Raw genomic sequence first — 13422 nt, forward strand, 5'->3', positions numbered from 1 at the left:
TCGACGTCATTTATGTGTAAAAAAATAATATGTAGAATGCCCTTTTACCTTCTTTATTAAATTTCAGTTGCAGAGTGATATTAAGCTTTAAACTATTTTTTTTAATGGCATGGTTTGCTTTGTTACCTATTGTTCACCACATTAATAGTGTTAATTTAATATATTATATTTTATTTTATATCGCCCACATTGTTTGAGCGGTAATGCCGTGGATCCCGGGTGGTTAGAATCCCGGGTCTGCCAAAGTCATGTGTTGTTTTTCATTGTGTGTTTGGACCTTGAGTATGGATCTAATAGGTTGAGGAGGTGGCTAACATTCATTTTTCGTAAAAACAAATTCTGTTAATATAACCTCACTCTGTGGAGGAACATTATAATATGATGCGGTCGAACATGGTATTAACAATGTAAATTATATTTTTGCTTTTCACTACCCGCATGGGTCATAGTATCGTATTATCGAAGGCACACACATAATGAGAAAAATGCTGGAGATAATTAATAACATCTTCGCTTTCAATGATTCGTATAATATTGTATTATGGATCAATTTTTCAAAATCATAAGAAAATCTAGCACTTATTTTAGGTATTTTCAATAAATACATTGGTAGAAAAATGCCATCTTTTTCTTTGGCTCTATATATTGTCCGCCTCCCGTATTTTTGAATAGACGTTGTGTTACAAAGCATATACTGTCATTAGTCATTCGTTCAACCTATTGGGTGAATGCTCTGGCCTGAAACACATGTTGAAAAAACGCCGTGTTAATTTGATGTAATTGCAGGATTCGAACTAATATTATAAATTCATTAACAAATACATTTTGTTGTGAGATAAAATTTTTCGTCAAGATAGCGTTGTAGGTGGTTTGCTTACTGTTGGGTGCACGTGCGATGCGTATTTCTATTTGAATTCTGTTTTTGCAAGACAAGTACAAACTTATCTAAAGACTAGATGGGGGGGGGGGGCACTGTTGAAAACTACCCAATCAAGACTCACAACTGGACAGGATCTGGCATTCGAATGACGTTTTCAAAATGGCGTCCATATGGTAGTTCGTAGTTTCATTTTTGACCGTTCTTCAGATAAGTTTGTAGGACTGTATAGTCAACTAAACCAGATCAAAGTGGCGTGAAACTATCAAAGATCGGTTCATGCTCGGAGGCTTCAATTATTTTCAAATGACTTGGAATATTGCCCACCTGACCGCCAAAATAACAGATAATAATAGACTTAAAAGTAGACTAAATGGTGAAGTATCAGTTTTTGATGCCAAATCCTATTAAAGGAATAGACTAGTCATTCATACATTAGGTAAGTAAATGTTCCAACTATTCTATTCTAAACTAGTTTGAATTCGGGCATGGACGGTAAAAAAATAAACTGTTTCTGATCAGTTCATATTGTGGAAACAAACCTGAAGTAAAGTGAAAATAGCAAGTCTCCATACATACATTGACAGCTGGTGTTGTCAAAAATGAGTTAAGTGGAGATTTGAGTGTAATTAATCATGTGTTTCAAAGCCAATTCATATATTAGTAGATACAGTAGATTCATAACAGAAACCTGGAATTCCTACTGCTGACAGATCATTATCATCAAGGACGTGACTTTTTTAATTGCGTTTTCCCAAAAGTATGGTGTTTCTCAAAATGAGACGCCTCCTTAGCAATCGGGACTTTAACCTAGGTCTGAGACTGCGTATGGTACGTTGTTATGTGCTCTCAATTTCTTTCTATGGTATGGAAGTATGGACGCTAAACCAAGAGATGTCACAGAGACTTGAAGCTTTCGAGATGTGGCTGTGTAGACGCATCCTCAAAATTCCTTGCACTGACCGGGTGATAAATGTTGAAGTTCTCAATCAAATGTAGAAGGACTGAGAGGTTCTACGTAATATCAAAACCAGGAAACTACAATACCTCGGCCACATTATCAGAGGACAAAAGTACAGCATTCCTCAACCATTCAAGGCAAGATCAATGGTAAGCGTAGCAGAGGACGGCGCCGCATTTCGTGGCTTAACAACCTCCGTGATTGGTACGAGTGCAGCTCCACTGAACTGTCCCGGGTAAAAGGTGACAAATTTAAGATTTTCTTGATGGTGACCGACCTCCGCTAGGGGATGGCACATTAAGAAGAAGATGGTTTTTGGATTACATGAGGCATAGGTTCACAGTTAAAGAAAAATATAATATGTTATAATTTTAAAGAACATAATATTATATACTAACCGTACGCAAGAATGAAACATCATCCTGCTCGGAGCCCCCCTCCGCCTCCGCCATCTTTAACGAATTTTATTAAAAATGTTTATTTAAAAAATAAAACAAAAATGAATTATTATTTCCCACACTGGTCACATTTACACGTCATTTATTTTAATGCACTATAACTTTTTCTTCACGCAACAATATTTATTAGTATCGCTTTTATCACTCATGGTTATGGGCACTTATGGGTTAAGTCACTTAACATTTTGCATTCCCGTCACACTGAACACAGTCGTATTAGAAATATCACTTTTTGTATTTTTTTTTTGGTTCGAAATTATTATAATAATTATTTTAATCTTGAGGTTTTTTTTCTACAGTACGTAGTCTTCAGACGAACAGCTCAGTGATTCCTCTGAAAAAAAAAATAGAAAATAGATTAACAAATTACTACAAACTAAAATATAAGTGATACATATTATATTTAATAAAACTTTATATATATATTTCAAGAAATGCTCAGGGGTGTGAATCAATGAGAACCTCGGCCAGATGATAGGAAAAAAGATGTCAGTATATACTTTCCTAGATTGTCCAAGCTATAATACGTAGCGTAGAAAAATATCGCATCGTGGTTTAAGAAAATGCGTTATTTATTAATATGTGTAGAGCTCCACTGATTTTTTTTCTAAAAATGAAAATTACCTGCATTAAGTTTATATCTACCATATTATATCTACTTCAAGCCTACTTCGTCTACTTCAAGCCAACCAGATTCCGGCGTCCTAGAAGGTCGCTAAATCCAATCTACAGAGTGTATACGGCGGAGCTACAGGATTCTGGTTTGACCTGGAACGAAGCAAGAAGCCTGGCGAGCGACAGGGATTCTTGGAGGCGCCGCGTGGTGTCCATATGCTCCAGTTAAGGGGCGGATATGGCAAAAGAAGAAGCTATTATATTAATCCATTCGTATACTTCACACAGATTATTAAGAATTTTTCTTTTATCGTTGTTCATCTACAAAACTTCTAAATTGTTTAATTGACATAAGACCTGCGACTTTAGATTTGGCACCTGGTCAAACAGGTGATTTATACTAAAGTGCACAATATAACTACACCGTGCTGGTAGGAAACCTCAATGGAAGAGTGTTCCTATGTTATTACAACAATTATTTGTTTTATTTTACCAATATCTAATTATTATAACTAGCGAAAGTCCTTATAGCCCGTAAGCTTTGCAGGTTTCGTCGATATTGGTTTAATTGTTTTTGAGTTTTAATTAAATAATCAGACAGACAATTCAATTTTATTATTAATACCTATATCCGATTGGTTAATGACTGCGTAGAATGTAAACGTTTTTTTAATACCTATATTAAAAATAATTAAGTTAATTGAACTATATAACGTAAATTTATATAATATGTATATCCAGTAATCGAAAATGTATTTTTGGCTTGATGATAGGGATATTATGGTGATGCCCCTACGGCCTCATAGTTGTAATGTATTCATTTTTAATTTAAAAACATTGATTTTTATAGAAAATAAAAACGTGTATTGCCTACGTCTTATGTGTTTTTTCTATTTATTTCAAATCGAGATTAAATACAATATACCTACCTACCTAGTACCTATATTATAATAAATGTACGAATTTTCAAAAATCGTTTTGCAAAACTTAATAAACTACTTACTTATATCTTCTTGATTTATAAAATATGACGTAATAATAAAAATCTACCATAAAAAACGCAGATTTTATATAGGTACTATTTTTATGAACTGTAAACTTTATTTTTTAATTAAAAAAAAATAAAAAGATCGTTGTAATATTCATTTAAATTCATTCGCGAAGGCATTACGATCACCTTTAAAGTAAAACGGTTCCCGCGGAATATAATAAGTGGTAGGTCATGTTTGAAAGAAAATACAATGCTACACAGCTGTTTGACAATGGTTATATTTGGAAATATTATAATCCTACGTTGGTGGGTTAAATTCACTGATGAAAACATATAAATTTAAATCGATAATCGTCCGACCAAATAATACCTATCAATAAATTTAATATAGCTTATTCCATTATTGTCTGAAATTATGTCTACATAAATCATTACAACAATTATCTTTTGTGATACCTTTATTGGTTCATGGTCGAAATAAACATTAGTGATAAAAATACAATGGTGTAAAAATGGAGTTTGTAATAAATATATATTACATTATAATATTAACTGAACAAAATGTATCTTATTTAATATTGATGAATCTAATTTAAAGTGCTTTTTATATATTAGAATGCGTATATTAATACCATTTAGTATCTATTATTATATCAACACACTCTAGCTAGGTACTTGAAACCATTTTGTAATACAAACGTCAAACATTTTCAAATGCTTGTAAATATATTGCAACGTTTTATCCACACACGCTGGAGAAAACTTTCTATATATAGACAGATTCGAAATATATGATGTGCTCTGAAAAGGTTACTAAGCCCAATGATTAAATCGAAGTCATTTCGTATTGCAGATTTACTTCTATAAAACCGCAAGCATGTTAAATCCACTTAATCCATTGATTTCATAAATTATTCAATACACAGGTTACCAAGATAAATACAGTGATTTAAATTTGGTATGAATGGATGATATTATTTTATTACTTTTTAATATTCTATTATTTTCAATATAATATTACCATAGTCATCATACAAATCGGAAACCATGAATGTCTCCTAAATAGTTAATTTTTAAAGTCACTTTTAAAATTATTACATAACAATTACATAAATTAATTAAAATATGAATGATTTCAAATAAAATGTAAAAAGGTTTATTTAATAGGCATAAAATAAAAAAAAAAAAAGATGATTACAATAAGAAGGGCATGTGAGGTAAACTTTCTCTTCAGAAGTAAATGCAAGCTTTTTAAAAGCTTTTAAATTTAAGTAACCAGTGCATACATTGACTATTACAAATACGAAATAAATCCGACATGTAGGTTCAAGCTGATCAATAAAATTATAATAATTTATTATGTAACTACAACTTTACTGTCAGTGAAAGTTATAAGTATTATATATTAAGGAAATTTAAAAACAGACTGTTTAAGAAGGCTGTTATAATCAAGCTTTTATACCTGTTTAAATGTGCCAAATTACAGATCACTATTCTTAATATATATATATGGTCAATTATACTAAAAAGTGGAGGAATCGCTATGATACCCATCTAGTGTTGGGCCTAGGATGATTCGACGCCTGAACAACCGGGCGCCACGCAATCGAATGAAATTCGAAAATGAATATAAATGAAAAATGAAAATGTTCGTGAATTATAGGTTCTTTTAAAATATATATTTAATATTATTATTTATATTTAAATTACTATTTAGTACTTGATGAGAATTTAAATATGCATACGTAAATAATGATTTAATTGTGCATATTATGTTTACGTTCCAACGAGAAAAGAGTTCTATTATTTTTATATAAAGTCTCAGGCATGATAATTCTCAATCCGCAATAAAAACATTATGTTAAGAGAAAAATGAATTAAAACTACTAAATAGTAGATAGAAACTGATTAAAATTCCTCGTCTACTTTCTGTATAAAATCGTAACGAACGTCTATTTATCGTAGTATATTCTTGGGTTTTCACCGTGTCTCCTTCTTCCTTCTTTACTCGACGTTTCGGGCTCGTTGCAGAGGCCATTATCAAGAGATATGTTTTATGATGAAATGTGGTGTCGTGCGGAAACGTCTATTTATTTATTCAACAGTGCGGCGCCCAGTTGTCCCACTCCCCTAATGTTGTACCCAATAAAGACAGTTCATAAGGTCATATTTAGTTAAATTATTTAAATATATAAATGAAAATAAAACACAATATAGTATATTTACGAGTATTATGCACAATTAAATGATAATATGACCCAGTTTTGTCTGCTACAATGGGGCATTCTCAACGGATACAAAATATATAATCTCACAGTTATTTATATTTACAAAATCAAATTGAAGCAGACGAAGCCGGTCTTGATCATTATTAAATTATGAGGTATCGATACCTTAATAATGAATACATGATTTTCTATTTATTTTAAATAAATACAGTAATATTTTTGAAGTAAAAACAAAAAAATAAACAGAAAAAAAAAATATTTATTAATAAATTAAAACGCTGTTAGAAATTAAATTAAGTATGTTTATTAAACCAATTTTCATACAAAACCATCCTGACCAATCCATGTTATCCAAATTATGATTACATTTTGTTAATTAAACCCGTTTTCCATTAAAACAGAAAAGAGTGGCTGGTAGAGTGCGAAATAAACATAGTAGATTCTATGAGTCACTGGTTAGCACCATTCAAAAGGTGTAGAGGGTAATTTTCACAGGGGTATCGTTAATTTTGTCAAGTAATTTATAATAAGAGGTAATAATTGTAGATACATAATTCTTGTCAGTAATAATTAGGTAGTAAAGAATATTAGAGTTTATAGACATACATTAATAAAAAAAACAATATAAATTGGTAGGTAGCTAAATGTTAAATGAGGTCAGATAACAATTTCTCGGCACGTTTTTCGAGTTTAAGGTACAAAACAGGCAAATGTTTATTTTACTAAGCACATTCTTCTAACGCAAGTTGTAGGTACAGTTCTATCCGATGGGAATTGCGTATTAGTCTAAAAATAAGAAGAGTATCATTTTGACTAGACCTCATCTAACAGCTTACGAACGATATCAAAGCTCGATAAAAAGTGGATAGTAATAATGTTAAAAAAGCTTACTATAATATCTAGAACGAATCACTATATTTCAAACTATGATATTAAAAGTATTCTAGAATATTTTAAGTGTTGTAAAATTAGTAACTAAAAAAAATATTCTCTACGTCTGCATTATTTGTAGGTAAATAATAATAAACAATGGTGACTCTTGTTTTGGTTTTGCTTAGGTTACTTACTTATTGTGATTTGCAGTTATATTATGAGCATGATAATGTTATGACAACTTCTTTTAGGTTTAAATAATTCAATTCTCCTCTTTTTAAATAAATTTCAGAACATAAACGCGACGTTTGATACAAATCAACATGTAATGCGAAATGAACTGCAGGTAATTAAATCATTGGTCGTAGTGATATTTTTAATCTTAATTTTTTTATATTTGGACTTGTTTGTCTTCGCGGATTCACATTTTTTCATTACTTTAATCAGTGACCGTGTTTGAATATTTCCAGTGCCGAATATTATGCTCGTTATTGAACAAGCTTTTTTGATTTTGTGATTTTATAATCGAAAGTTTAAATCTCTGTGTCATTCAGCATATTGTAATTTGTAATACATAACGACAAAAAACCGTGGAAGTTATGAAAGTTACTGAATGGATGCCCTATTTAATATTTTTATTATTCAATGAATAATACACAATACTGAGAATGCAATTTATTGATCATAAATCCGTAATTTGAGAAAACCCCAGATATATATTAAATATATTGCATATTACATTGCAACAGTAAAATATTATGTTAGAATAATCCATATATAAATATTGTTTAATTGAATAAACAATTAATTTAATAAAACCTATTATATAATATTAGAAAGTGCACGTAAAAGTTGTAGAGATTAGGACGCCGTTTACGAATGAAGTTTAGTATTTTTATACCTACCTTGAATTAAAATTGTAAAAGATAAACGTTAATTTTTACGGATTTTGAAAAAACACCAAGTTGTTAATTTCTGCTTGATTAGTAATTTTGTATCGGTAGTTTAATCGGTAAACCTCACCAGATCGATAGCGATGGATGTGGATTCTAGTCCTATTCAGTATATTAGTAAATTGTTCGAAACTATATCTGTTTAAGAATTAAATCAGTTATATTTATGTGATGTATATAAGCATTAGTACCTACGCCATGGAAGGCTCTGGCGTACACCCGAGCAAACACGCTAGTGCCACTTGGGTCAGGGACGCTCGGTCTATTGCATATTCATATTTCTATATATTGCATAGGCACACAATGAATACAATACTACGTTTATGAGAAAATGCAATGACTTGCAGTCGATTGCGCACTGCATAAAGAGGAGCTAAGAATAATTATTTAACTAATACAAGTGGCTTTGTCACCTGGTGATGAGTTGAGTGAACCTAAATATGCAATTGAAAATTATACACAACTGTTTTCAACATTTACTACCAATGAGATTTTTTTCTTAAATAAACTATTATTATTATTCTAAAAAAATGTATACCTATACATTAAAGCATTTAGAACACTATATATTTATTTTTCATTTAAATCTTAAATAAACATTTTTGTAAGAATTTTGTTTTGTTACCTCTGTTATTTTTTACTTTTGGTAGATATGAGGTATTAGATCGTTATGCTTAATGAAAATACATATTACAGAATTTAGACACTTTGGTTTGCATGTTTACATGTCGTATACACTACCTACCTGTTATATGTGAACTTACTTACAGTGCAAAAATGCGGCATACATTTTACTACCTATCATATTAAAAGTGAAAATGTGTCAATTTCATTGTTATTTCTACGTAAATCTATTGTAATTAATATATATATATATATAACTGAGGTTTTGATGACAGCCTTAACATTTACGTATTTTAATAAGGCAAATAATACCTATCACATAAAAAATCAGAGAATGCAATTATACCTATTTTTTTAAATTAACTATTTTTTTTAATTTTCGAATAATTCACAAGATTTAAGGGTGTAACATTCAAATTATTAAACATACATAACTCTTCTGAGAAAATATATTATAACCAATAGAAAAAATCTTTTTGAAAGAAGTAACACACCCCGCAGGAATCAAACCTGCATCTCTCGGGTATCGCGCCCACGCACATAGATCACTATGCTAAAGGAGTCATACTTAATTGCGACAAATTTTAACTAATGGCTTTTTAATACTAACTGAAACGCTTTCAAAATTGAGATACTATTGGCAATCGGCTATTGTATTTTAAATCAACCAACCATCATCAAACCAACGAAAAAAATAGTTAAATTAAAAATTATTAGCAAGTTCAAGTAAGTTACAACAAAAAATCTTAGAGTGATCCGTGACGTCGGTTAGTAATTAAGCTAATACCTACTTTGAGTGTTTTCAAAATTATGTATGTTCAACAATTATATTCATTCAGAAATCATGATAATGAATTCATATAAATTACACACAGTTAGATGAATGAAATAGATTCGTATTCTTAGTAATATACAAGTCGGTATTCGTATATTAAAGTTTTTTTTGTTCTATAATATGTCGATTATATTTAAATGATACACTTGGCCACTTAGTACCTACCAACCTCTTACCTACTGCCTACTTTAGAAATTGCGAGAATTTCGAAAAATGCGATAATTTTGGTACTCTTTTACCTGTAAGCCTTTACTGTGAACAGGAATGTAGTGCTGAGCCCAAACCAGCCTTTAAGTTTTGTTGGATAAAGACTTTCTTCGTCTGCCAGGGTCTACCATGACTAATGCGATTCAGTCAATACTTTTCGAGGTGTTGCATTATCTCGTTAAATTTATACTAGGTTTCTAGTTTAAATTTCTCTGATCATTACTTTGACCCTCTTCATCCTTGAAATTCATAAATTTGTCCTTCTAAACTTGCAAGTGAAACAGAGCATACATTTTTACAATTGTATTGTTTCAAAAGCTTTATGTTTTTAGCGTTGGCTCTGCGCCTCCATTTCAAACAATACGCATTTTCCCATTCCCGTTTCGATTCCCAGATTTACGTCACGCATACGTAGTATCTCTCTCTCGTGTGTAGAAGCCGACCTGCCCTTCTCGACTTGGCATTTCACTTCAATGGCGTGGTCTCATTGTTATTAACAAAACCAATTAAAACACTTTTTTATTACAAATATATTTTTATACCTATTTAATATTTAAATCATACTATTAAAGACTTATGAAAGATGATATACACAATTTGAAAACATGCCATGCATATACACACTAGAAAAAATCGGTTTGTAGAAAAAATACGACACCCGACGGGAATTGAAACCTGTACCTGCTGGATTCGCGCAAGTATGTTTTACCAATTAAACTACGAGCGCCTTAGATAATTACGACGATTTTAACTAGTTAGTTGTTATACGAAATGCTTACCGAACTGCGTTATAAAGTTGTTGTTTGTTGTTGGATGCTTTCAAATGATGAGTATTGATATATTATTTCGAGATATATTAGAATATTAAATTCTGAAATATTTTGTCTTATTCGTTGAATAAAAGAAATAGTTGACTAAAGTTATTAGTAAGTCTGAGTACGTTATAAAAATTAAATAATGGAGTAATCCGCGACGTTAATTTAATATACTACAACTGATAGTCAACTTTATAACGCGATTCGATAAGTGTTTCATGTAACAACTACTAGTTAAAATCATCGTAATTATCTAAGGCGCACGTAGTTTAATTGGTAAAAAATAATGGCGCGAATCCAACAGATACAGGTTCAAGTCCCGTCGGGTGTCGTATTTTTCTACAAAACGATTTTTTCTAGTGTGTATAAGCATGAGATGTTTTCAAATTATGTATATTCTGAAATCTTGTGTCTTATTTCTTGAATTAAATAAATAGTTTATTAGACTTACTGATATTTACAAAAACAAAAAAACATTATTAGAAAAGTAGCCATTTTATATTATATAATAATCTCTGGCAGAAATTGTTGCCTATATAAAAATTGAGAAAAGTAGATAATTCACCGCAGACATAGGTAGATGGTACCAGTCATTTCTCCACCATCCCCGGCCAAAATCAAGAGCACGTGCCGTGTTTTCTTAAATCTTTAAACACCATAAATTGAGACCCCTGGGGCGAATCCCACTTGACGGCGTACTCCACTGAATATTTAAAGATATAGAATGACCAGTGGCTTGCAGTGTTATATGTGACAAGCAAGAAATATCAAAGGTTTTCACGCCGGTATACCGATGAAATGAATTTGATAAACGCAACAAACCAGGTAGGCACATATTGGCCTAAAACTATCAATACCATTAATAATGTCTCCATTATGTATTTGAGTTTCATATACCAAGTAACGAAGATAGAGTAGAATTTGTTTAAGAATCAAATTTACACAACGATTTGAACCAATTTGAAAGTTTTGTACGCACGCAAGAGTCCAAAACGGTTGTGTTATAGTTTGAAAATACTTGTTGGAAAAAGTTATTTATTTTATCATTTAATATAGTAATCTACCCTTATACATCGTTTATACGTGCATGGATTTACTGTTGACAGTAAGTATTATCGCGGCCATAACATGAAAATGTAACGGTAAACATGTTTTATCATGCAGTTGCAGCTTGCATGCATGAATCAAAAAAGTTTGGAAGCTTCTGAATTTTCATGCGACAATAGGATTTTTTCGATCTGAGCCTGCACAGTAGAACGATAGTGGCGAACCTGCCGACAAAAAACGAATTTTCAGATTGACCGATTTGCAATATCTGTCAAATAGTACCATACAATGACAACATCGCGTCTCGCTCACTCTTGAGAGACAGTCAGCACTTTTACGTCTAAACAGTAAGTTATTGTCACGATAGTTTAAATTACTCACTATTGCTGCAGTAAATCCATTCACGTGTACAGGCGCTATTATAGTCTTGTCATCAGTTAGTTTGAATGACGAATAGCACCTTTCTGAGTCACTTAAAAGCAGATGAAGTCTTCGAGCATGATCAAGCCCCGATTATTTCTGACCGTTTGAACTGCATATTATGCGCGTTCAATATCAGTAAATCACCAAGAACTCTTGCTGGCGGAAATTTGATATAGATATTGCTATTCACCATCCACATGTAGGTATATATTGTTTACTTGAAATAAATTATTGCTCTACATCGCGTGGTATATTTTTATTAAATAGTACATACGATATAAAAATATGTCTAAGGTGTTTGAAACGTTGACGGTTTTGTGTTATCTTAATAGATTTTGGATCGCCACGGCGTGTTCTTCTTTCTTATTTTCTCGACGTTTCGGGAGTAAGAATACTCGATGGCAACTCAACAATTTATTACGTACAAAATAGAGCCAAAAAAGGCTGAAAAATTAAGCCTGGATTACCAAAAGCGATTAAAACAATATAATTAATTTATTAGTACTAGTCTCATATCAATTATAATATTAAGAGTATTTAATAGGCGGATCTATGATACATTTTAAGCGGTAAATGGAACTCATAAAATGATCGAAAACGTCGCGATAGAAAGACAAGTTTCCATTCCAAATTGAAATTTAGTACCATACTGCGCCTTTCAGCAGTGCAGATCTTTTTGGCAACAGACATAGATCATCTCACACGAAATAACTATGACTGTTTGAGTGCCTACATAATATAGAAAGGTCTTATGGCTCCCGGAGGAATTTCGGAAACCGGGTTAGTTATGATGACATCGCATGACATATTTAGGTAGATACTTGTAACAAATCGAGGCTGTCTCACCGCGTCAAACCGTGTGAATGGGTTATACTTTTGATTCATTTCAGTGTATTACCCAAACAATGTACCTGAGTATGATATGAATAGAAATGGATCTTATATTATTATAATCTGGACCGTATAATATAAAACACATTAAAGAAAATATATTTTACAACGTTTTTCTTAGCTCGTATTAATCTTGCAACCGATTTTTAACTGACTTCCCGACTAGCTAGACATTTGAAACTTTTAGAGTACGTCAGAACACGATGCCAATCCATTTTTTAAATACTTTTAGCCATCTTTAAGTAGAATTGAATTTATTTTCAGTTAATTATGTTTTGTATGAAAAGTTATTTCGGAAGAAATTCGTAATCCAATCCACTATTATTGGTTGCTAGGTCTGGCTATGGAAATCAAAATGACATTTCAGTATTATTTATATTAAGTACACATAGTTTATATGATTTAACAGAAAATTTAAAAACGTTGTATATAAAAAAATATTTTTATCTTGTAATTATTTTTCAGTTAATCTTTTAATTATATTCATAAAAAATTCTGAAACTCTTAAAACCATAAATCCGTAAGTCCATTATCAGTGACCATCTAAAAAAATAAATAGCGAATTTCCGTAAGTATTCTTTTTGGACTTAAAATACTCCGGCACTCAGACAAAGATATTATATT

The 13422-nt window shown here is 31.2% G+C and overlaps 1 protein-coding gene across 4 annotated transcripts in view; it reads right to left on the minus strand.

The window, feature by feature from the left end:
• Positions 1 to 13422, minus strand: part of RyR (Ryanodine receptor) — a 501624-nt gene that overhangs the window by 441569 nt on the left and 46633 nt on the right. For 2 of the 4 annotated variants that reach the window (XM_085955035.1, XM_085955037.1), the window contains exon 1: positions 2237 to 2437. In XM_085955035.1, coding sequence (XP_085811161.1) covers positions 2237 to 2290 — 54 coding nt within the window. In that variant the 5' untranslated portion in view covers positions 2291 to 2437. Of the gene's footprint in view, positions 1 to 2236; positions 2631 to 13422 lie in introns of those variants that run through there. The other 2 variants (XM_085955038.1, XM_085955036.1) reach the window with 1 other exon arrangement.

This window comes from Rhyacophila brunnea, unplaced genomic scaffold (genome assembly GCF_057557595.1).
Source record: "Rhyacophila brunnea isolate RB1 unplaced genomic scaffold, BYU_Rbru_1.0 scaffold_4, whole genome shotgun sequence".
Classification (NCBI taxonomy): domain Eukaryota; kingdom Metazoa; phylum Arthropoda; class Insecta; order Trichoptera; family Rhyacophilidae; genus Rhyacophila; species Rhyacophila brunnea.